This window comes from Chrysochloris asiatica, unplaced genomic scaffold (genome assembly GCF_000296735.1).
Source record: "Chrysochloris asiatica unplaced genomic scaffold, ChrAsi1.0 scaffold00173, whole genome shotgun sequence".
NCBI classification, from domain to species: Eukaryota; Metazoa; Chordata; class Mammalia; order Afrosoricida; family Chrysochloridae; genus Chrysochloris; species Chrysochloris asiatica.
The window spans coordinates 1-25,825 of record NW_006408691.1 but is presented as its reverse complement, the minus strand read 5'-3'; the positions used below and the strand labels follow the sequence as shown (position 1 = coordinate 25,825).

Genomic DNA, 25,825 nt, shown 5'->3' with positions numbered 1-25,825 from the left:
AAGAAAACAAAAATCCTCACCACTGGACCAATAAACAACATTCTTATCAATGGAGAAAAGATTGAAGTTGTCAAGGATTTCATTCTTCTTGGATCAACTATCAACACTCACGGAATCAGCAGTTAAGAAATCAAACGACGTATTGCATTAGGCAAATCTGCTCCACAAAGCAAAGATGTCAGCTTGAGCACTAAGGTGCGCCTGAACCAAGCCATGGTATTTTCAATAACCTGATATGCATGCGAAAGCTGGACAGTGAATAAGGAAGACCGTAGAAGAATTGATTGATGCTTTTGAATTGTGGTATTGAAGGAGAATATTGGGGGTGCCATGGGCTGTCAGAAGGACCAATGGTGTTTCATTCTGTTGTACATGGAGTTGCTATGGATTGGAACCAACTTGACGGTACCTATCAATAACAACAACATGATACTGAACAGATTTCAGTGAGCTTCAGACTAAAATGGATTGGAAAGAAAGGCCTGGTGCTCTACTTAAAAAATCAGCTATTGAAAAAATTATGGGTCACCATGGTCTTAATGCGCCAGACTGCAAAGCCGTTTGAACTGCAAGGTCAGCGGTTCAAGCTCACCAGCTGCTCCTTGGAAACCCTATACAGGGTCGCTATGGGGTTGGAATCGACTCAACAGCATTTGACAACAACAACAACATGGTCTAATCACAACTAACCATGGGATGGCATAGGACAAGGCAGTGTTTTGTTGTGCATGGCGCTGCCATGAATTTGGGACTGACTTGATGGCCGCTAATAACAACATTTGTTGTTGTTAAGTGCTGCAAGTCCGTTCCTATTCATAGCAGAGTTTCCTAAGAGTGGCTGGTGAGTTTGAACCATCGACCTTGTGGTTCAAACAGCTCTTGCAGTCCAGTGCATTAACCCACAACACCACACCAGGACTCCACCAACAATATTGTTGATGTTGTTAAATGCTGTCAAGTCATTTCCCACTCTTAGCGACCCTGTATAGGGTTTCCGAGGAGCGGCTGGTGAGCTTGAACTGCTTACACTGTGGCTCAAACCAACTTTGCAGACCTTGAAATTACGTCTTCTAAGATGGGACACCAATTTATAGCCCCCTCCGTTAATGTTCTTCCAAATCTTCACCAGCATATGGTGGAATGACTTAGTACTTTTGCCAAACTGATACGTGAAAAATGGTCTCTCAATGGGATTGTCACCTTCAATTCTTATGTATGTGAAGTTGCGCCCCCACACCCCACTTTAAATCTTTTTTTATTTTTTAAGGTTTTTATTGTGGATTGAGTAAAAGGTTATGGGGCAGATCATCAGTTTTACATTCAACAAATCATACACCTTGTTTCATTACAATAATTACAATCCCCTCCATGTACCATCAATTACAAGTGTTTCTCTCTATTCACTTTAGCTTTTTTTTAAAACACTCAGGCATATATAATAATTTACACCACCAAAGGGCACATTCTGCAAGTCTGCCTCCTGGCCCCCAGTTCTCAGTCCCTCGCTTCCCATGAATCTAGAGTCCTCAGCTGCTCCCTGTCTCCATGTCCCCATCTCTGCCTCCATCTCTGGTGTCGCTGCTTCTCTGGATAAGGTCTCTCATTCTGCTTGTGGTCTTCTTTCTTGATGATCCTGGGATCCTTTGTTTCTAGACTGTAAGATTAACCCCTCCCGTTTTTGTTACAAAACTTCTACCTTTACAATTGTGAGAGTTGCAATTAGTCACAATAACAATTACTCATTATTGAATTATAAGAATCTTATTCCCATCTCTTTTTACCAGACCCATCAAGACAAGATGAAAACTATTCAGTGGGAACTCTTTCTTTCCCCACACTCTATTAACCTAAGCATCCCCTTGAAACTTTGTAAGCTAGTCACTTTGTGCCTTTATTGCACTCTCATTTTAGGTAGCCAATGTCTAAGTTGCCCATCTCTATCTACCCTGTGTACAGAGGGGGATAGCATTGATACTTGATGTGAAGACTCCTTCCTCTTTGTTGGTATGTAGCGTTACTGTCTCCATGAGTATAGGTCAAGTTCATCAAATTGTAGCAATTTACCCTCGTTTCCTTTAACTTTTTATTATTATTATTATTATTTTTTAATCTTGCTCTAGTTGAGTTCTGATTATCAAGCCATCAAGGCTAGGTCAAATGAGTGCTACCTGCAACTTTGGGTGTTCTTGCGTGACCCCTCTCACTTCATATCAGCTGGATGCTTCACTCTAAGCTCTAGACCTCTGTGGCTATGTACTTGTTCATAGGCTGAGGTGTCCCCAGGTCTCACCATATTTTGGACCAGCCAGCCCTTCTTTTTCTCTCTCTCATCTCCAGGTCCCCAGGAGTCTGTGGAACGTGGTTGAACTCAGCCCATTTCTTCATTGCTGCTGTTTCCCTTCTTCCACTCATCAGTAGACCAACATGGGCACCAGCAAGCTTACATGCCTGCTCATGTGTTCCCTTTGAGTTTCAGCCTTACACACTTTGTTCTGAGGAAATCATAAACCATTCTCGGGCATATTGCCATCATTGATTATGCAAGTCTCCTTATGTTAGATTTGTTTATTCCCTTTTGTTTGTATTCCTTTCCTGTTTATTTTGCTGTTCATACAAAAATGTATATCATTTTGTTGAGCATATGTTTAGTTTAAGGGCCACCTGTATTTCCTTTCTATGAACCATCTGTTCATATTGTTTCCCCATTTAGTTACTGGATTATTCGCCTTTTTCTTACTGATTTGTTGGAGCTCTTTATATATGAAGGCAACTAATCTTTTGTCTGATTTGAACAATTGTTACTAAGTTCAATATTTACTTTTTGATCTTACTGTTGGTATGTCTTACCACTATTACTTTTAGAATTAAGTCCAAACTCTGTTCTCACCTCCTTCCACTCTCTGCTTCACTTACCCAGTTCGAGCCACGATGGACTCCTTGCTGTTTCTCAAATGAGACATCACTCCTGTCTTCCTTTGCTCTTCCCTCTGCCTGAAACACTTCCTGCCTCCTTTCCTTCTCTCCTTGCTAGCTAATTCTACTCCTCTTTTAGGTTCCACCCACTCTTTCAGGTCACCTTCTTTAGGAAGCCTTCGTTGACTACCCCCAAGGCCATGTCTATCCTGTTCACAGCTATTCCCTCAGCACTAAGCAGAGTACCTGAGTCACTATAGCTGCTCACTACATCCATTCTAAGTGAATGAATAAGAATTAAGGTGTTTGGAAGTGACAGGCAAGTTGAACTGTTAAAAAATTTTTATTAAAATGTCCAAGAAGTACATTAATGTCTACAGTGTCAGATACCACAGACCCACAGAACACTGCAGCTCACAGCAAAACCAGCAGAACCCAAGGCTATTCACGCAAACACACACTCACACGCATGCCACACATATGGCACACGCAAACACACACACACACCCCAAAGTGAAAGATCAAAAGACAAACCACCCACTTTTAAAAAGACCAGAGCACCCGCCCATCATGGAGTGGGGTGGGAGCAGGGCAAGGGGTTCGGAGGAACAAAAACAGGGAGCATAAACCAAGCCCCCCAAAAAAGGTTGCATCCCAAGTCACCCCTCCCCAAATAAAAGAAAATTCTTTTGTGATAAGTATGATCAAAGATGTGCTGTTATTGTTATTATATATATTTTTAAACCAAGAAGTATTATCAAAGTAAGAAGACAAGACTTATATCCCTGGACTGTTTCAACAATAAACCATACAGTGGATAATGTCTACAGCAGGGAAGATTGAAGACCTGGGTCAAAATGAGGGTCCAGGCTGCGCCTCTCAATCATTTTCTTGGTCTGCCTGTGTGTGTGAGAAAAAGTGAGATAATGTTCCAATCCCTTCCCTGATGTAGAGAGTCCTGTGTGGAGTCTGAGAGAGGCCTCAGTCTCTTCATGTGTAAAATGGGATGGTTCTGAGATCACAGGTCAGTTAATGGCTCAAGAAGATAATGTGTTAAGTCCTTAGCAGGCACCAACTCAGTTGTCAACTAGGATTATTATTTATCAGGAAGGATACAGGCTCAGTCAACAACAGTTATTTCTCTACTAAGCTCTTAGTGGATCATGCATTAACTGATTTTTCTTTCCTGCAGAGGGCCATTCTCTGCTGTGGCTTTCAACATGAATATACAGAGTTTACCAGAACTCAGAGTGGGCAAAGGGCATGAAAGAAAAAGAATGGACATTTCTTGACATAGATTAGAGATCTGGCTCCTTGCTTAAGGCTGCGGGAAGCCTTCGACAGTTTACAGATTTGGAGAAGGAAAACTAGGGGCATTCTTTCCCACTTAAAAAAAAGAAAAACTTTGAGAGAAAAACGCACGTGTGTGTGTGTGTGTGTGTGTGTGTGTGTTTCAGTTTGAACACTGTGCATCTCTCTAAAATATGACCACAGGCAGGTGTTTCTACTTCAAGTTTTCAGCATTTCTAGTCACCAGTTGATGTCTGGTGACAGGGATGGGATGAAGGTGGAAGCAGGGCCCAGTGCAGGGACACCACCACTGTCTGCTTGGGAGATGAGTATGGGGACTAAGTTAGAAAGCTTGGCACTTCCTTGGTCCAAGTAAGAGGTTCTTTGTCTCCCTGAGAGATGGAGGGGGAAGAAATCAGGGCACCTCAAGCCCCAAGCATCCTCTCATTTGGTGTGTGACTCACACACATACAGAACCATCTCAGCACTGGACTAGACGTGGGAGGGTGAGCACTATATTTTCCCTCCATTACTTATATATTGCTCTGATTTTCTGACCCCTCTTTCTGAGGGCATGGAGGGAGGTGGTTCTAAAAAATTCCTAAAATTCAGTACATGGGAATGCCACCCTGGGTTAATCCACCAAGACCAAAGGAAACCTGAACTTCGGCCGAAGTCCAAGGTGAAGGAAGGGTAGTCATCATATTCTAGCAGTGTGCTTCTGTTTAGTCTTTTACTCCCAAAGCCAATGACCTTAAATAAAGGCTTCATCCTGGATTGGGGGCATCCAGTAGTTTACTGAGCCTGAATCTCTGGTGCAGAAAGTAATTCCTTCATGCGATTTCAAACATACTCTCCTGTACCTTCATCAAAGCCTTATTTCAACAACTGGCCATGGTTCTTGCAAACAAAAGACTAAACGGGTACAAAGAATGAGATTTCTTGATTGTGCTTCCCTCTGGTGGGAGACTCCTAGAACGAGAACTGACTTTTCAGACACATGGCTACATCTGCCAAGGAGACCTTGGTGTAGGTAAGAAGGAGAGAGGAGCTTTTTACAAAGGATTATGTGGGGACTGGGAGGATGTAGTTTGGGAATCAGGGGCCTTAGGACCTTCTTGTTTTTTTTCTCTCTCTGGGTTCTGTCTACCTAGGTGAAGCCTCCAGAGAAGGTGTGGGAGGGGGGTTGTGCTTTCTTTTGCCTGGCTCTTCAGCAGAAATTCCCCACTTCCTTCTCCCAGTCCTCCGCAGGATGTTTCTTGTGTTTTCTGCGCTCCTTACGCTGTTTGTGGTGATGATGTTGGTGGTGGTGTTGGTGGTGGTGGTGGTGTCTCCGCATGCGATGGTACCGTCTGGCTGTAGAGAAGTGAGGGAGGACAGGAACAGGACAAAACACGGTGACAAGGGGTTGGTATGATGCTGAGGATCCCCTCAGGGAAGGGGAAGTGGAAGAAACTCCACGCAAATTGGTTAAGCTTTTACCTAGCTGCAAGGCTGTATTACCATGTCAATGTGTGTACTAAAAGGATATTTTCATCAGAGACTCCAGATAGCTCAGGATTTGATACTAGAAATTTCACCTTCTATGTGGGAACCTAGGGATAGATTTCTGCACTTCATGTGCAGAAGTCACCCATCAGTCAGTGGAGATTTGTGAATTTTTATGATGGACCAGGAAGAAAAGTCTCGTGATCTACTTCTGAAAATCAGCCAGTGAAGAAAACCCTATATATCACAAAGGAGGTCACATCTACACTGATCTTGGGGATGGGACAGGACCAGGCAGTGTTTTCTTCCCTTGTGCATGGGGTTGCCATGAGTGGGAACAAACTCAATGGCAACTCACAACAACAAAAATCTATGTTGGGGACTTGGGAGGGGCACTTACGTTTGGTGCAGACGATCTGGGGCCTATCCCACTTGCCATTGCCTCGGCACCGGATGGTGGCCACGTGGTGCTGAGCAAAACCTTCATCACACTGGTAGCGGACAGTGGTGTGGACATTGTACTTGGCTTTGTGGGCACCGACAAGTGAAGCATTCTCTACTGCTGGAGGGGGTCCACACAGCACTAGGGACAGAGGGGCATCCAGTAAGTACTGTGGCCATGTATGGGGCTAAACTGCTTTCTTGTCTCAGTGGGGCTAGAATGACTGTATCCAGTTCCTTCACCCGAACAAGAAACTCCTAAAGGACAGAAAGTACATCTGCTTCTTCACGTGTAATCCCTTACTATGCCAACTATGTGCACTCTCTACTATGCCAACCACAGGACATGATGGGAATGGAGGCGATGGGGGCCAATGAGAGGAAATAAACAACAGTTGCTATGAAGTCGACACCAACTCATGGAAACCCATGTGGATCAGAGTAAAACTCTATTCCACAGGGTTTTCAGTGGCTGAGTTTTTGGAAGTAGATCACCAGGCCTTTCTTCTAGACAGCTCTGGATGGATTGGAACTTCCAACCTTTCAGTTAGCAAGCAGCTTACCATGTTCACCAAAAGAAAGAAAAGGAATGAACTTGCAAAGAAAGCGAAGCAAAAGAACAAAAGTATCATGGGTGAACACATGTGTACAAACGACTGCCTTAATATATAAAGAATTCTTATAAATCAGTAACACCAACAACCTGATGGAAAATTAGGCAAAGGAAATGTACTAGCAAGTTACTGGAAAATAAATAGGTACTAAGGGGTCCTGGAAGGAGCTCTGGTAGCGTAGTGGTTAAGAATTGGGCTGCTAACCTCAAGGTCGGCAGTTCGAAACTACCAGCTGCTCTGCAGGAGAAAGATGAGGCTTTCTGCTCCCGTAAAGATTTACAGCCTCGGGAACCCTGTGCAGGGTCATTATGAGTTGGAATCGACTCCACGGTACTTAACAACAACAACAATGGGTCCTGAGGAGTGCTGGTGTGGCACTATGGGTTAATGCGCTGGACTGTTGGTTTGAACCACAAGGGTGGAGGTTCAAGCTCACCAGTTGCTCCTTGGAAACCCTATACAGAGTTGCTATGGGTAGGAGCTAACTCAATGGCACTCAACAACAACAAAATGGGTCTTGGTGTAGTGCTGTAGGATAAGAACCAGGCTGCTAACCACAAGGTTGGCCATTCAAACCAACCAGCTGCTCCTTGGAAACCCTATACAGGGTTGCTATAGTCATAACCGACTCCGCAGCACTTAACAACAACAACAATGGTTTATCAGGAGTTCTGGTGTGGCAGTTAGGATAGGCACTGGACTGGACTTTGGTGGGTTTGAACCACAAGGTTCTCAGAAACCCTATACAGGGTATTGATGGGTCTTAACAACAGCAACAACAATGGCTTATTAACAGATGAACAGTTGCTTAGTCTCATCATTAAGTTATGCAAACTAAATACAATGAGATACTATTTTCTGCCAGTTAGATGAATAGGGATTTAAAGGTTGAGAAGACACAAAGTTAGTGAAGGCAGGAGGAGATGGTACGAAGGAGGGAGATGTGTGTAGAGCTCTTCCCCTCTCTGGAACAACTTTTTTTTGGACCAACTCTTATATTTACAAACTTACATAAAAGATAAAACAGGAAGCTTGAGTGGTAGGAGGAAAGGGCAGGTGAGTGGATGTACCTGTGCCCTTCTTACAGACGTAGGGGAGGTTGTAGTTGCAGGGAACATCATTCCAGCGTCCACTCTCATGAGCCACCATCACCACACAATCTTCCCCACCCGCGAAGAAATTGTCCGGCTGGTTCTCTCTCCAGTTTTCATATTGCTGCAGGAATGAGGGGAAGGGGGGAAGCAGGGCAATAGGGGTGCTCAGAGGATCTGGTCCTGGCTTTGGCTCCGGCCCTGTTGCTATGGGAGTCACTTGGCCAGACCACGGAAACTCTGAGGAGCTCTAAAATGGGCACCGTTTTGGATATGGCAAGACACTGTTATCTGAGCCACTCTGGTGCCAGCCACTATGGTCCCAGCAACCCCTCCTCTGATTGGGAGGCTGTAGTGCCCTCCTCCCTGGTTCTCCTGCCTCCCTGCTAATCCCAGCAACCCATTTTCCACACAAATCACTGTTAAATAGTTGAGTAGCACCTGTTTGTGAACAAAAGGTAGTCTAACCCTGGAAGTCTAGCAAGGCTTCTCTGAGGAGGTGATAAGTAAGCTGAAAACTCAAGGACAGAACGAATCCAAACAGGGAACAGAGTTCCAAGATAAGGGAACAGCATGTGCAAAAGCTCAGAGACAGGGCTGAGCCTTTTTGAAAAACTGAATGGAGACTTATGGGGCTCATCTCAAGTCAGGATGTGGTGAGAAAATGGGAAGGGGTGGATTTTTATTTTGAGGAAATGGGCCTTCAAGGAGGGCTTGAGGCAGGGGAGGCTCCTGGCAACAAGCAGGACGCAAAAGGTCAGTGAGGTACCACTGCTGAGGTCCAAGTGGGCAAAAATGGTTGTCACACAGGCAGTGGGGCATGGAGAAGCAGGGGATATATGAGAGACCACAGCTGGAGAACTCATCCTAGATTTGTAGTCTCAGCATCTGGGTAGATGGGGACTGTTGATGGGACTGGGAAACTCAGGGCTAAAGCAGGATTTGAGTATCACGGAGCCCCGTCAGGAGCCCCAGTAACTCAGAACCATTGGGACCTTTGATGTCCACCTGTGGATGCTCGGCACAAACGGGTAAGCTGAGGCCCAACAGCAGAGCCCAGTAGGCTCAAGCCAGATCTCTCCTTTCTGGGCAGGGTCTTCATCAGCAGCCTGAGGGCAGGGACCCCAGCCATGGCTCCAGCCACTCACCAGGCCTGAGTTGTCCGTCCACTGGAAGTCCCTCTCCACAATCCTGTCATTCAAGCCGATCCATGTGTTTTCATGCCCAAAGCCTGTAAGTGAGGGAAGTGTGAGGACTAGGGGTCCCTGACGCTGATGTGGGGGCAAGGGCAGGGATGGAGGTCACGGAGTTTTTTCTCCCAGCCCCAGGTGTGGGCTGGTGAAAATCAGGGACTCCAAACCCTGCCCCCAGTCTTTGAGGTGGCCTGGAGAAAGAAGGTGGGGTGTAGGAGAACCCCGAGACCCTCCTTCAGCTTTAGGGGTGGGCTGAATGCTGAGTCTTCAATCTTCACCTCCACCCCCACCCCCATCTGTAGGCAAGAGAGGACTGTCAGCCCTGAGACCTGGGGGCAAAGGGTGTCACAGAAGGAGCTGGAATGAGGTCCTGGCCTTGCTATGATTTGTGGCTTCAACGAGGAAGGAATGCTCAAGGCATGTCCTCTCATTGCAGAAATGAGAGGTAAGGGGACTAGAGATCCCCAGGTCAGCACCAGGACAGGCAAGGGTGGGTGTGAGGACGGGTGATGGAGGAATGCATCCACCATCACTGATTCCACCAAGGAATAGGAGACTAGTGAATAAACGAGAGAATTAACAGGGGCAGGATGGGGGAGCATGAATATACCGAGGGACGAGCCCCAGCAGAAGGGATCATGAATAAATCAATAAATGCTGGATTTAATTACTGCAACACTCTACCCTCTCTCTACGTCTCTGTGGAGCTCCTTGTACATTTCATCACATTCAGCACAGATGCTCTTCAAGCCCCTTCTCTATCCTCTGACCCTGTTTTATTTGCAGCACAGCACTTAGGATGAGCTAAAGCTATACTACACATTTCTGTAATTAGATAGTTACTTGTTTATCTATATCTCCTGCCAGAAGTCATTCCTTGAGGACAAGGTAATGTCTCCAGTGTCTGGAACTCAGTAATTATGTGATGAATGAATGAATATGTGAATTAACATAAACAAACAGAAGTGTAAATTAATAAGTGGACAGTCCTTGCACTCATGAATATAACTTGGAAAGGTGGTGTCCTTGGGTTTCTATAGGGGGGACTTTGGAAAGGGCCCAAGGGTGTCACCTCTGTCAATCCTACTAGCTGTTGGCCCTCCCTCCCCAAAGTCCCTACTGTTAATGAAGCCATGTTCCTCAGGTGAATGGATGCTGGTCAGATGGCCAGCTCGGCGGCGGCAGTCCCTCTCGGCGTCCTCCCAAGCTCGCCGATGGGCAAAATAGCGGTAGCAGTGACCCTGAAACTTATGCCAGCCTCGGTCACAGCCCTCTGTGTCTGGGGATGGAATAGGAGCATGAGGGGGACTGATCACTTTGGGACTAGATTGCCCCTCTCCTCAACCCCCGCCCCCCACAATCCCTTCACGCTCCCCCCAAGCTTTTTACCACCCTCTCCCCACATTAGCATCTTTTCTTTGTTGCTAGAAAAGATTCATCATTACATCCCATCTCCTCTGGTCCACATGTTGACAGCTCCTTCCCTGATCTTTGGAGCCGTATTGGCCACCTCCTCTGTGGATGCTCGGCACAAACGGGTAGGATGCCAGGAAATGGGCTCAGGAAGGCCTTAAATATCATTCTGGCAAAAGACTTCATGAAACATTTCTGAATAGAACATACACAAATGGCCACCAAGTGCATAAAAAGCTTGCTCAGCGTCATCAGGGAAATGAATCAAAACCACGAGATACCACTTTATACTCACTAGGATGACTGCAATAATTACAACAATAATAATAATAATGTCTTTGTTGTTCGTTTGCCACGGAGTCAGTTCTGACTCATAGTGACGTTACGTATAATAGAATGAAATGTTGCCCCGTCCTATACTATCTTCATGATCATTGATGTATTTGAGTCCATTGTTGAACTTTTGTGTCAATCCATCTCATTGAGGAGTTCCCTCAACAAGATATATAATATCAAGTAAGAAAAATAACACATGTAGGTAATGATGTTAGAGAAGCAGGAGCCCTCCACTTCTAGTGGGGATGTTAAATGGAGAAAACAGTTTGGCAGTTCCTCAAACCATCAAACAGAGTTATCATGTGACCCAGTAATTTATGTCTAAAAGTATTGAAAACAGGGACTCAAATAAATACTTATAGGTGAATGTCCATTGCAGTACTATTCACAGTAGCTGAGAAATGTTCATTGACAGATGAATGGATACACGTAATGTGGCCCAGCCACACAGTGAAATATGATTCAACCATGAAAAGGAACAAAGCACTGATAATATGCTACAACATGGATGAACCTTGAAAACATCACACTGACTGAAAGAAGCCAGAAACAAAAGGTCACATATGAGTGTTATCTGCTCTGAATACGATTCTGTTTATATGAAAGGTCTAGAGCAGAGAAATCCATAGAAACAGAAGCAGAGTACCGGTTGCCACGGGCTGGGGAAGGAGGTATAGGGAGATTGCTAATGGAATGGGGTCTAGATGGAGGTGGTGGTGTTTGCATGACATTATGAATGCACTTAATGCCATTGAACTGTGTATGTTAATTATGTTACGTTAATTCTATATTATGTGAAATTTTAAAATTCTTGCTTGTCAGTCTCATAGTCAGAGGTTAGACCAGGAGCATGTGGACGAAGTCTCTGGCAAGGCACCCAACCCCACTCCTGCTACTGTTCTGGTGTTATGGTAGACACTCACCTTTCTCACAGAGACTGCCCCCATAGCTGGGGAGGCAAAGGCAGACAAAGCCGTTGACCTCATCAATGCAGGTTCCTCCATTCTCACAGGGGCTGCAGATGCAATCATCAATATCTGGAGGGGGGCAGCGAGGAGGAGCTGGGTCAGGGGTCAGCATTCCCCTGGCTCCAATCCCCACAGGGAACCAGGTGGAAGGTGGGGCCATGACTTTGCAATCTATCCTGGATAGCAGACATTGGTCAGCACAGATGGCTCAATGATTCTATGTCAAAAGGGTGGAGCATCTCATAATTAACATAAATTAGAATTAATGACAGCAGGTGCCACTCAGCTAGATGAGGGCCAAAATGTTAGCACTGCAGAATGTTCCACCTGACTTCAAAGGAATGAAGGTTATACTCTTGCACACAGGCACATAGAGCCTTGACTGACGCTGGAGGGTCTTTTAGGAATATTTTGTACACATAAAAACTGGGCTCCAGAGCATTTGCAGGGATTTGTGTGCAGTCATAAAGTCGTCCATAAGTAGAACTAGATATTCAGTTGAGCTCCTTTTATACTAACCCTGTATAAGTGCTTGAGGCATGGATGACACCAAGCAAGTGACAGACTTTCCCTGAGACTCAAGTTTCTTTCTTTGCAAAGGGTTGTTGTAAGTGGAAAGGCAATGCATATAGCTCAATGAATTATAATGATCACATGTTATTATCATTCTGTAATTAGTAGTGTGGTTGTGAAGGTAAAGACAATGATATGATGCACAGATCTTAAGAAATCATGTCATTTATATCTATTGTTATTATTCTATAATTAGTGGTCTTTTTGTTGGGCATTGAGATTAGCATTCAAGAGTTCTGTTGGTGGTGCCTATAACCCTCCCCACCCAGGAAAGGATACATCCACTAGGACTCTTAGGTGGGAGGGGCTGGGGTCACATGCCATTTTCTTTCCCTCCTTGCACCTGCCTGATAATTTTGAGCTGGATCCAAGAAATGGGGAAGGGGAGAGGATCATCTGAAGCCAGCATTTTGTAATCTCCTGAGTCCTTGAGCGCAATGGTACCTAGAGCCCCAAACTTTGGAATCACACAAATCCAGGGTCAAATCCTAGGGCCGGGGTACTCACCGATCTCGCAGTTCTCCCCAGCGAAGCCCTGATCACAGCTACAGCCATACATGGTACCGTTGGCCACACAGGTCCCCCCATGCAAGCATGGATTGTTCTCACAGGGATCAGAGAGGTCTGCAGAACAGATGGGCAGTGTGTATGTCGGGAACTCAAACCATCAGCTAATTTGTTTCTCAGAACCCAAACCACAGGTTCTCAAAGCCCCACTTATCGAATCCTTCTATGTGGCGGTCCTCTCTACAACATCCCCAGAAGGTCATCACCAACTTCTCTTGTGACAGGGAGCTCACTCCTTCCAGGAAAACCCCAAAACTGCCTTGACTATGGCAAAGTCCTTCCTTGGACCGAACCAGCAAGGGTTTCCTGAAGCTTCTCGTAAGTAGTCATTTCCTAGAACATGGGTTTATGGCTTTCCCTGACTTGTATCCTTCGCTATTCATGCCCAGCTGATCACGGAACTTCTCACAGTTTGATGCATAGAAATAAACACCAAGTTCTATGTGAACAGCACAGGGGAGACTGGGAACTACCACCTCCTTCTTTCTAGTGGCTCCGTCTCTTTTGGTATAATTGCGGTGTTTATGATGTCAAGAGGTGATGGATTATAGTGGTTATAAGCACGGACTACAGAGTCTGAGAAGTCTGGTTCAAGTTCTGGATCGGTCACTCACTAGGGAACCCTCAGTAAGTCATTTAACTTCTCTGAATTTCAGTTACCTCATCTGTAAAATGAGGATAAAATAGTTCATTCCTCTCTCCCAGTTCTGACCACTGTCCCTATCAACCTGGAACGCCTGGGGGTGGGGTGGGGAGGGGGACACACTTCACTGAATCAACTTCAACCCATAGAAGCTTTGTATAGGACACGTAGAATTACTTCTATAGGGTTTCCAAGACTGTAAATCTCCACAGGCGCAGACAGCTTCATCTTTCCCCCGCAGAGCAACTGGTGGGGTTGAAACAACAACCTTGTGGTTAGCAGCCCAGTGCTTAACTCACAGAGGAAACAGGGCTCTTTGAACACCCAGGAGGCATCAAATAATGTGGGCTCCTGTACCATCATCACCCCTAGCTGGATTTCTTTGGAGCTAGATGAGTCCCTTTCCATCTTAGGTACTCAAATTCCCAGGTGGATGATCTCCACCGCCTTGAAGAAATCCCTCCCCTGGAACCTGGGAGAATCCCTCTTTGGTTTTCATCACTATATTCCACCACCTCTCCACAAGCAAGCACTCCCATTCTAACCTAGCTGACCCTATCCCATGACCCTTCAGGATAGGACATGGCTCAAAGCCATACACAAGACAACGGAAGAACCAAGACTGGCCTAGGGTTTCCAGAAACCCTATTTAAGATGCTCTCTCCAGCCCCCGTAATTTAGAATTTGTTTCTGTTTTTGTCCTGGGTCTCATGAGAAATTGAAGTGGTAATTAGCAGTTACCTCCTTTCTGGTCTCCTGGTTCCTGCCCTGGCCCTCCTCAGTCTGTTCACAGGAGAAGCCTGTGAACATCAGTAGTGTGATGTCCCTCCTCTGTCTAGAACTCTCTATGACTCCCCATTTCCCTTAAAAGAAAAACTAAGTTCTTCATTGTAGTCCACAGCCCCAACATCTCACTTCTTCCTCCCCTGTCTCCCCATCGTCTGCTCCCCATCACCACTGCAGCAACCACCTGGGCCTCCTCATTGTTCCTCCAACACTCTTATCACGACTCTGCCTCAGGACCTTTGCACAGACTGTTCTCTGCCTGGATCACTCTTCCTACAGATCTTTGCATGGCTTCTCCCTCACTTCCTTCAGGCTTTGCTCAAATTTCATCTTTGTAGAAAACCTTTTGGTGGCTGGCATACGCCCACCCCCAAGTGAAAACTGCAAACCATCCCCTGGCACTCCGTCCCCTGCCCCCTGCTTCTTTTGTCTCTAGTGCTCTTATCACTTTCTAACATCCAATATAATTCACTCATTTATTAGGATTATTATTTGTTTGTCTCCCCTATAAGACTACCGGTCACACGTGGCTAATGAACATTTAGTAAAATATTTTAAAAAGGGAAAATATAGTTTCTCAGCCACACCAGCCACATTCCAAGTGCTTAGTAGCCACATTATTAGACAGTACAAATGGAGGACTATTCCATCAATGCAGAAAGTTCTAGAATGTCAGTTTCTAGCAGACAAATGTTTTGGTCTCAACACAGGGCCTAGAACGTAGCACACACTCAATAATTGCTTGCTAATTGAATGAATGCCACCAAAGGTGCCCCCAGCCACCGTGGTGGCTGAGGCCTGTCTCTGGGGTGGGAGCAGGAGGGGCTACATGTAAGCCTCAGCACATGTGTGCACATGCCTGGGACTTCAGGATGGTAGGAACACGTGAAGTGCCTCGTGCTGCTGACACCTGCCCACTGACTGGCGGGTGACTCAGTCGCTCGCGAGTGCAACATTTATTTTTGGCTTCATTAGCATTTCTGCTGCAAGCGGTGGGTGGGTGGTGACTGGGTGTCCCCCAGCACCATCCTTCTCTCTCTGTCCCCGCTGCCGCTGGCTTCAGTCTGAGCTGGAGTCCAGAAAAATCCAGGAGAGACACAATCCTGGCTGCAGGGTTTCATGCAACATTGCTTCCTCAGCTGCCCAATCTGCCTGGATCTCCCTCCACTACTCTGACCACCTCTGCCTGGCTTCTAGGATGAGCCTTCCCACTACCCACCTTGTCTTGGCTCCTCCTGAGTTAATTCAGCCCCTTCCCAGGGTTCCATCGGTACAACTGAGATCCTGCAATCTGATGGCCTGGATTCAAATTCAGCTTGCACATTTCTTAACTGGATGACATTATGCTGGTCACTTAAACTCTCTGTGCCTCAATTTTCCCGTTTGTAAACTGGGGCTTAGCTTGTTCCACAAGGACCTTATCATGTTGTTAGCTCCCACTGAGTTGCCCCCCCCCCCACTAACTTGTGGCACCCCCAGGCACAAGATAAAATGCTGCCTGGTCCTTTACTACCATCCTTGTGATGGTTGAATATCAGACTATTGTGAATCACTGATTTATTCATGGGTTGGTTTTCGGAAGTTGAACACCAGAACTTTTTTCATAGTCTGTCTTAGACTGGAAGCTCTGTTGAAACGTGTTCAGCATGATAGCAACATGCAAGCCTCCACCACCAGACGGGTGGTGTTGGCCATGCGGGGCATTGGCAGAGAATCAAAGCTGTCTCCTGCATAAAAGGCACGTTCATCACCACTATCTCATTATAAAGACTGCACAGCTAATCATAAGGATGAGACATTAGATCATAATAAAAAGAGCTAAGAATGATCTAGGCACACTCAAAAAAGCAAATACAGTCTTTATCGATAGTTGCACCCCTGCTTGGGGTCTGCCTGTCTCTGGTCATCTAAGTAAAGATGATCCCATCTGGACACAACCTAGGGGTGCCGGAGTACGCGACCAAACCCACACCAGTTTCCTCCATCTCTGCCACACTTTGCCTTCAAATGAAGGGGCAAGTTAAAAAGCAACTGTGTTATTAAGAGTGTTTTGCAGTTTAGAAAAAGTGCTTTTTAACTAGCTTTTTTTAAATTTTAAAGCTCACGTGACCAAAAACAAAGACAGAAAAACCCAACTCAATATGGAAGGATCTCAAACAAGGTCTAGAGTTCTGGCGCTGTATGATGAGCACTGGACTGCTAACCACAAGGTTGGAGGTTCAAACCCACCAACCACTCCTTGGAAACCTTAAAGGCACACCACAACAACAAAACAAGGGCTGAGCCATACAGACAGATCTGGGGATAGACTTAGCCTGGTATCATTTTCTGGCCTTTGCTGGCAGGAATGCCTGTTTCCCAATTAGCTCTTTCCTCTAAATATTGGGGTCTCTAAGAAAGCCCCACTGCCTGCTATGTGTGCCCTGGTCCCCAAGCCCTGATCACAAAGAGCTGCACTTGGCTTTGAGGCTCTGAACTCACCCTCCTCCATGCTCCCTTTGGTAGGGGTCCCTGGCGGTACCGGCTCCTCTCCACTTGCTGCCTCCTCCCAGAGGTCTTCCACAACTGGATTGAGGACCTCCAGATCCAAGTCCTCAGGGCCCAGGGAGGTGGGCAGCAGGGTACCAGGGGGCTCCCATGGGGCAATGGGCTCTCCTGAGAAAACAGAGGCTGCCTCGTCCACGCTAGCTGCAGTTGGCGTCCATGGAGGAGCTGAGGCCCCCAGTGTTCTCTCTTGTTCCTGGGTGGGTTGGAAGCTTGGGGAGGCCAGTGTGGACATGGCCAGGATCCCAAGCTTGTCTTCAAGGTCCAGGGACTCGAGTGAAGTCACCACTCTTGTGTCCACAGTTGCCAGCAGGTTCAAGACAGAACTTTCGACTCCCTCAGCCACACGGGTTCCAGATCCCCAAATTACACTGGAATCTGGAGGGTCTCCTGTTGCCCTGGGATCTGTGGGGCCCTTCATGCCTCTCCCATCCACAGCAGCCTGAGGCTCCAAACTTGGGTTTCCTGCTCTGTTAATTGGGGAGACTCTAGGCATCAAGGAGACGTCAGGGCTCCCTGAGGGCACAGCCTGGGAGTAGAGATGCACCCCAGTGGCTGATAGGTCAAAGACACCCGACTGAGACCCCCAGCTGGCTCCAACTCCTGTGGGTTCAACAGGGATCTCAGTGAGAGTGAAGACGTCTGCCACATTCTCACCCATAGAAACCCATGGGCTGGGGCTGGGGCGCTTAGGCTGGCTGAGCTGAGCATGATGGGTCTCCTCAACTTCCCTGGCATCAGTGCTAGAGGAGGTAGGGTGAGCTCTGGCTCCTGAGTCCATGGCTTCCTGTGAGGGGTGCACGGAGCTGTTTTCTCTGTCGCTGCTAAGAATCAGGGATGTGGCTTCTTCACTCTGTCTTGGGGGGTTCAAGGAAGGGGGCTGGGGAGACACCCCTGGCTTATTACTGAGGTCTTGGTGACTAGCTTCAATTTCTGAGGCAGGGACAGGTGGGAAAGTGGCTGTGACCTCGCCATGCCCTTGGGTTCCACTGTTCTCAGAGGGGACAGGCGTAGGGGGTAAAAGGAGCCACAGTTTGGGGGCACGCAGCATGGCCAGGACAGGATGGTCTTGGGAGGTAGCCACTGGGGAGCTGTCCGGGGGGTTGGTGCTGGGGCCAAGAGCCAAGTTGGGGGCCTCTGAGGTGGGCCAGGGCCCGGTGAAGATAGCTGGTCTCATGCTGGGGTCTTCAGCTTCCTGGAGCTCCAGGTCAGGGGTCCTGCTAGGGTCTGGGGTGCTGGGCGGGACTGCAGTAGGGAGCCACAGCCAGGGTTCGGAAGAACTCCTACCACCAGGGGAATCTGAAACATCAACAGTAATAGTTATCTCAGGGCAGTTCTTCCTGTTGAGCATCACAGAGGATGAGGGATTCAGAGCCCACTCCACATCCTGACAGTAGCTACATCTTTCCACCCTCAGACTCTCCAGGAAGGTCTCCTGGACCCCAACTCACGGGCTCCAGGTCCATCCACCTCATTGGTCAGGATGTCCCAGGGACTTGGGTCAGCCAAGGCCTTGGCAGCTCCTGTAGCCAGGAGAGGCTCCACATGGTTCCCTGTGGCCTCGAGGGTAGGGGACAGGATGCTGGCCTCCAATGCCTTATCTAGCTGTTGCTCCAGCTCCTGCTGCTGGAAGTGGCGCCCATTCAGCCCTTTGAAGCGCTCTCTCTTCCTGGGTGTGGGACCAGCCAGGGGGGTCTCTGTGTGGGCTCCTGTCACAGTGCCCTCTTCACTGCTGGGGCTGGGGACCACTGTGCTCAGCCATGTCTCAGTCCCTAGAGAGGGCAGGGAGGCCCAGGCCAGCGTGGAATCATTGGGAGCAAGGCTAGAGGTCTCTTGGGACTCCTGCTTCTCCACCAAGATCAGGGGATCTTCTTCCCCACTGGACACCAGAGGCTCCTGTAAGTTAGGGGTGACCGGCTCCTCCTCCCTAAGGTTGGGCTCCAGTTCTCTGGCCAGAGGCCCCTCTGCTGATAGAACCTCCCCCTCATCTCCAGACGAGGGGGTCTCTGAATCTCCATGTTGTGGTGTGGGGTGGTGGGCTGTGGAAGCAAGCAGAAGAGGTTGTGTTAGGCCCAGGATTGGGTAGGAAGTCCTGCCTGAAGTCTACCCCCATTCCAAACTGCTGCAGCACAGTCCTATGCATCTCTTTGAGTCTGTTTCTCTTAGTGGTCTCTGGGAACCCCCAGTCTCAAGAGAGAGCAAAAAGTTATCACCCCATTGTTCAGGCTAGGACCCACCTGAGCCTCCTTTCTGGGTCAGAGGTCAGTTGTCATAGCGGAGTCACAGAGACAGTTCCAACTCTTAGGGGTGTGGAGGGTTGGACTGGGCCATGCTCGGCCCTTCTCCATGCTCATAGACTCAAGACCTTACAGAAGGGCATGGCTCCTTGGAGTTGAACTTTGCCACTTTCCAAGCTGTGCCCTACCCCAATAGCTGGAATGGTCCCTGATTGCTCCCCTCATATGCATGGGTGCCCCTATCTAGGGGCATAGTTGGTTCTCTTATGGGCATGGCCTCCATAGCCAGGCCCCTGAAGTGGCTCCAATCAGGTGCATGGTCTTCTTGGTGATGTGGAAACAGCCACCTGGGTTTGACCTTTGCCAGAGTCTCAGGGCATGACCTTCCAAGGGGCATGTCCCATCGGTGTGAGATTTTTAAAAGGAGTGCAGCATGTGAGTCCAGTGTGCTAAGGTTGGTACATCGTGAGGCACGTTATCCATTAGGGTAGTCACCAGAAGAAGCACCATTTCTGGGTGTGATATCTGGGGTCATGGCTACAAAGGTAGCACCATTATGGGCCTGGCCTCCCTGGGCTTATCATACCAGATCACATTTTATTAAGGAGTTGTGGCCTCAGAGACTGCATACTAGGGATAGCGCATTCTTGGGGCACAAAAAGGTGAAGCACCCTGTATGCACCGCTACATGTAATAGTGCTTCTCACCTCCTCCACTCCAGTCCCCCATAGAGCAGGATTCCCTGGAGTTTATTTTTCAGGACTTGACCTGTAAGACCTCTAGGTGTGGTTCTCTCCGAGAGCAGATTTATATGAGGAGGGGAGGGGCCGTCAGGAGACGTACTCTCCTTGGGGGCGTGGCTAAACAGGCTCCTTTATCACACACACACAGGGCATGGCTGCCGTGGGGCTTATTTTAAAGGTCCTTTTGGAAATGAACCCTGGTAACTCACTGGATAAGTGCTCTACTCCTAATGCAAGGAGAGAGAGATGTGTTGAACAAAATGAAATACGACCTGGTCCTGCCCCATCCTCACAACCATTCCTATGTTTGGCCCATCGTTGAAGCCACTGTGCCAACCCACCTCGTTAAGGATCTTCCTTTTCTTCGCTGACTCCTCTACTTTATCAAGCATGATGTTCTCCAGGGACTGGTCCCTCTTGAGAACATGTCCAAAGTACCTTATAGATAGTACATTGCTATCCTCAATTCTAAGGAGATTCTGACGGTAGTTCTAAAACAGATTTTGTTGGTTCTTCTGACAGTCTCTGATATATTCTGTATTCTTCACCAACACCATTATTTAAACATACCAACTCTTATTTGGTGTTTTTTATTTGTTGTCCAGCTCTTCCATGTATATGAGGTGAATGAAAATACCATAGCTTGGAAACCCCAAGGAGGTTTGGGTTATTTTGTGGCATTGGCCAGACTTGGAAACCCTTATGGGAACAATTCTACTCTATCCTTTACAGTCGACTATGAGTTGAAATCGTTTTAACAGTAATAGGTTTGGTTTTGGGTTCTTTTGTGGTGTGACTGTCAGCGAAGGGCGTGGCCGTCAGCGAAGGGCGTGGCCATCATGGGGTGTGATCACCTCAGAGAGGTGTGGCAAATGGGGTTTATTCTAATTTTCACGTTCTTTTGGAGTTCACTTGTGCGTGGTTGTTTAAGGGCGAGGCTGCACTCACCTCGGAAGCAATAGGCGTCAAAGCGCTCGGCAGGCTCCGGGAAGCCAGTGCGGTTGGCAAAGCGGTAGACAGTGCGCACGCCTGGGGCCGGGCCCCCGCAGCGCCGGCGCGGTGTCTGGATCGGGTAGCGCACGCTACCGTCGGCCAACCAGCCGGGATCACATTGGTCCAGGCCTTCATGCCAGGCCAAGTGCAGCTGCCCCACCGAGGCTAGTGTTGCGCCCTGACGGCGGCACTGGGCACGCGCTCCGGCCAGAGTCAGACGGCGGGCTGGTCCCACGTAGAAGACCTCGCCTGCGGGAGGAGCGGCAAGGGTCAGGCCAGATCGGAATCCCTCCTCTAGATTGGAAAGGGAGTCCCAGTCCTGTCTAAAAAAGCCCCAACTTGGCCTATTGTGGGCGAGAGTTTAACTAGGCTGCGAAAACCTCTGCTGAGCATTCTGGTCTCTAGACAGAGGATGGACTCATTGAAGGAGCGGGAAAGGGGGAAGGGCTAGGAGAGGGGAGCAGAACTCAGGTCTTAGCTGTAGGCTTAGAAAAGGGTGAAATTTAGGAGAACTGAGCACTCAGGGAGATGGGGATTGGGAGAGTCCCAGGAGCTCAGAGGTGCTGTGGGGTGGCCCTTAGAGCCCCAGACTTACCTCCCAGTTCTCGGGCAAAGCAGTACACATCGTAGAGTTCCTGTAGGTCCCTCCTCCCATAGCTACGCACTCCTGGAAGGCTGCTACGGTCACCATAACAACCAGGACGGGACTGGGTGATAGGATACCTGACAAGACAAAAGGAGGTTCCTTTCAGTTGTGTGCTATTCGGGCTTCCAAGAACCTTCTTTCAGCCAGGGCTAGCCTCCTATCTTCCCTTCTTACCGAACAGTATGGTCAGAGAGCCATCCTGCATCACAGTTGTCAAAGCCATCCTCAAAGGCAGCTTGCAAGTGCCGTGGAGCTGCAATGGTGGCTGAGCTAAGACGGCAGGCCTCCTGGGCCTCAGCAAAGGTCAACGCATAGCGGTCCCGGGCAGCTCGATAGTGAAATACAACACCTACAAAGGGATGAACAGGATGGGAGACTGCTTATGCTGGTATCTTCAATAACAGCCTTCTCCTTTGGTGAGTGATTCCCCAGTGTTGCTCTACTGTGTGCCTGGCACCACATTTATTCACTTAGCATCAGGTAACGCTAAGGTGATGGTGAGGGCAAGATTGATAGGACCCATTTTACAGATGAGAAAACTGATAATAATGACCATAAAAACAAAAAACACCAAACATGTTGTCATCTACTTGGTGATTTCATGTGTACAAAGTAAAACTGACCTCTAGGGTTTTCTTGGCTCTAATCATTACAAAAACAGATAGTCAGATCTTTCTTTTGTAGTACCACCAAAAGGGTTCCAAGTGTCAACTTTTAAATTAGTAGTTGAGTGCAAAGTGTTTGTGACACCCAGGCCCTTAATAGTGATTGTTGCTGTTGTTGTTGTTGTTATGTGCCATGGAGTCGGTTCCGACTCATAGTGACCCTGTACAGGGTTTCTGAGGCTGCAAATCTTTATGGGAGCAGAAAGCCTCATTTTTCTTCCGTGGAACAGCTGGTAGTTTCAAACTGCTGACTTTGCGAATCGCAGCCCAATTAGTAACCACTACACTACCAGAACTCCTTGCTGTTTTTATTAAGTATTGTCAAATTGGTTCCAACTCATAGCAACCCTGTATAACATTTCAAAGAAGTGACTGGTGGGTTTGAGCCACCAACTTTGCTGTTAGCAATCCAGTGCTTATCTATCCTACAGCATACCAGTACTCCAATAATGACCATAAAGGGTTAGAATTTGTCCAATAATACTCTGTGTAAATAATTTATAAGCATTATATCCTTGCAACTTTACAACAACCCTATGAGTATTCCCATTTTCCAGAAGAAGAAACTAAGATTCAGAAAGGATGAGGGGCATGTTCAGAGTTACAGAGCAAGTATGAGGTAGAGCCAGAATTCAAATCCAGGATGATTTGATTCCAAAGATGGCACCTTCTATGCCCAGAGGTAGGCCCTAGAGATGGTATGAAGAAGGTATTCTGCCTTTTAGAAATTAAGGGCATGCCCTGATGGGGAAAGCATAGGCAGCAATAGGAGACCAGTTCTTGCCCAGACAGAAGATGAGGTCCTGGAGGAGGTGGCATGTAAGTCAAGTTAGGAAGCATGAACAATGACTCACTGTAACTTGAAAGGGATGAAAGAAATGCTTGAGTAAAAAAAAGAATTATATATTTTGCTCCATCTTATCAGACTAAGTGCTTACAGAGGGCAGCAGTTGGTCCCATCTGTGACATATCCCCAACACCGGCTGGCACGTGGTAAGTGCTCAAATGTTTTGATGAATGAATGGATAAAACAGTCTCAAACGCAGAATTCATTGCCTGTGCCATGAATCAGTTTCTTTGAGGTCTAACAGTTTTGAGAAATGAGGACTTGGAAGAGAAATGGTGAGTCAACCTCATAAAATAGCAATTATTTTTTCTCACTACCCCTGGTTCACAGATGGGGGTTCACATCCCAGGTTCACATCCCAGGTGGGTACGGGTTAAGGGTCACACAACAGGCTAAAGAAGCCGGCTTCCTAACAGGAGTCCATAGAACATTTCACACAACAATCCATTGGCTACAATGTTCATCCAAAATTGATTCATTGAACACCTACTGTGAGGTGAGACAAGCTCTGTTCTAGGGCTTTGCTTTAATCATTTAATTTAATTTTTTTTGCCTTGTCCACCTTGATCAGTTAGAAAAACAGAAACTACACTGGATATTTCAACAGAGGAGAATTTAATATAAAGAATTTAGTTAAACAGGTATTAAAACCTTTCAGGAGTTATTTACATAATATATACTTATGTACTATATATCTTTAATCAGCTTGCTATTTTAAAAATCGTCTTGCTTTTTAAAAAGTTAAATAAATGTATTTTAAGGAATGTTTTATATTCTTATTTTAAATGTTGTCGTTGTTAAGTGCCATCGAGTCGGTTCCGACCCATAGCGACCCTGAATAGGGTTTCCGAGGAGCAGCTGGTGAGCTTGAACTGCCAACCTTGCAGTTCAAATGGCTTTGCAGTCTGACGCATTAACCCATAGCGCCACACCAGGACTCCCTTATTTTAAATAGAAAACCAATATCCTTTGCTTTATGTAAAACTGGTTAGCTGTCATCAAGTGGGTCCCCAACTCATAGTGACCCCATGTACAACAGAACAAAATGATGTCTGGTCCTACACCAACCCCATGACTGGTTGTAGATCAGACCACTGAGATCCATAGGATTTTTATAAGCTGATTTTCAGAAGTAAATCACCAGGCCTTTCTTCCTACTCTGTCTTGGTCTGGAAGCACCATTGAAACCTGTTCAGCATCATAGCAACACACAAACCTCCACTGACACGAGACGCATTGGCTGGGAATGGTACCTGGCTGGATCTCCTGCCTGAAAGATGGGAGGGAATTCTACAACTGAGCCACCAGTGCTACATAAAGTTAGCTACAAAGCCCATGGTTCAAGCCCACCAGTTGCTTTGTGGAAGAAAGATGAGACTTTCTGCTCCGGTAAAGATTTAAAGCCTCAGAAACCCTAGACAGGGTAGTGATGAGTCAGAACCAACTAGAGTGCACTTAACAATAAAATCATAAAATGGACTTAAAACAAAAGGATGAAATTTTTCCTAGCTCTTGTGGCCCCAGGGAGACTGAGTTGGAGTCTGTTCTCTTGACTAAAAGAGAAGTGAGGTGTTAAAAGCAGATTAGTACCTGTGGAAACCTTTCTTGTAGCTCCATCAGAAGAACCAAAGAAAAAAACTGTTCAGGGTATGGTTTCTAAGATGCTACATTGAGGGAAGGTCTCCAGTTTAGCCCCTCCCTTCCCGGTTCTAGCTCCTCCCCAACCCCTGACTAACCCGTCACCTCCAAGGGCACCAGATCCTGCTCATCCTCGATGCCCCGCACCACCTGGCAACGGTACAGCCCGGAGTCACTGGCCCTCAGTGGCCCCAGCAGCAGTGTGGCATTGGCACGGTGCCAAGGGTAGGTGGGCAGTGACACACGTCCCTGCCAGCCCTTGGCCACCCGCACCACGTTGTCCTTGGCCACCAGTATGGGCACATCTTGTCGCTGGCCGGATGCTGTCCGCACCTTGGTCCACTTGATCCGAGGGGCATCTCGGGCTATGCCTGGCCGAGGCTGAAGGGTGAAGAGGCAAGGCAGGGCCACCAGCTCGGCCAGTGCGGCCCGCACTGACCCCGACCTCACCTTCTGCATGTGGAGTCCCTTCTCAGCCTCCTGTGTGCCTGAGAGGGAGGAGGCAGAAAGAGATCTTGACTCAGAGGCAAGGACTAAAGAGACAGCTTCTTCCCTCCTTTCACAGATGGGGAGACTGAGGCTAGGGAGACCAGACTGCCTACACAACATCACAAAGCAATGGCAGGTCTGTGAGTTTCATGCAAGTGTAAGGGGAACAATAGTGTCAAACCTATTTCATGGTCCAAATTCAGGAAGCTTCTTTGTATAGGAACAGAGCCGAGGAGACAAATGTTTGTCCCAATGTCACTTTTCCTCTCTGAGACTTGGTTTCCCAGGAAGTTAAGTAAGGGGTAGCTTATGGGATGGGAAATGGGTTTGTGGTGTGCTTTCTTTAGCACACAGGAACTTTATATAGCATTCAGCTCATTTAATCTTCTTAAATCATACTGAGGTAGTAATGTGTTGTTGTTAAGTGCTGTGGAGCAGTTTTCGACTCATAATGACCCTGTATAGGGTTTCTGAGGAGCAGCTGGTGGGTTTGAACTGCCAACCTTGGGGTTCAAACCAACTTTACTACAGTCTAGCACATTAACCCACAGCACCATGTTGTTGTTATGTGCCGTGGCTAGCCACCCTGCACAGGGTTTCTGAGGCTGTTAATCTTTACGGGAGCAGCTGGTAGTTTTGAGCTGCTGACCTTGCGGTTCGCAGCCCGATTCGTAACCACTGCACTACCACTGGTAGCGTAGTGGTTA

At 47.4% G+C, this 25,825-nt stretch overlaps 1 protein-coding gene across 1 annotated transcript; it reads right to left on the bottom strand.

Annotated features, from left to right (window-relative positions):
• Nucleotides 1-5,413: 5,413 nt before the first annotated feature.
• On the bottom strand, nucleotides 5,414-25,117 carry NCAN (neurocan; the record flags this gene model as incomplete). The annotated part of the gene is made up of 13 exons (XM_006871747.1): nucleotides 5,414-5,559; nucleotides 6,092-6,274; nucleotides 7,817-7,961; nucleotides 8,986-9,068; nucleotides 10,151-10,309; nucleotides 11,703-11,816; nucleotides 12,828-12,944; nucleotides 16,798-18,159; nucleotides 18,312-18,899; nucleotides 20,789-21,082; nucleotides 21,429-21,556; nucleotides 21,654-21,828; nucleotides 24,728-25,117. Coding segments are annotated over 13 exons (3,884 nt in total), but the record flags the coding sequence as incomplete, so codon positions are not given.
• Nucleotides 25,118-25,825: the final 708 nt, after the last annotated feature.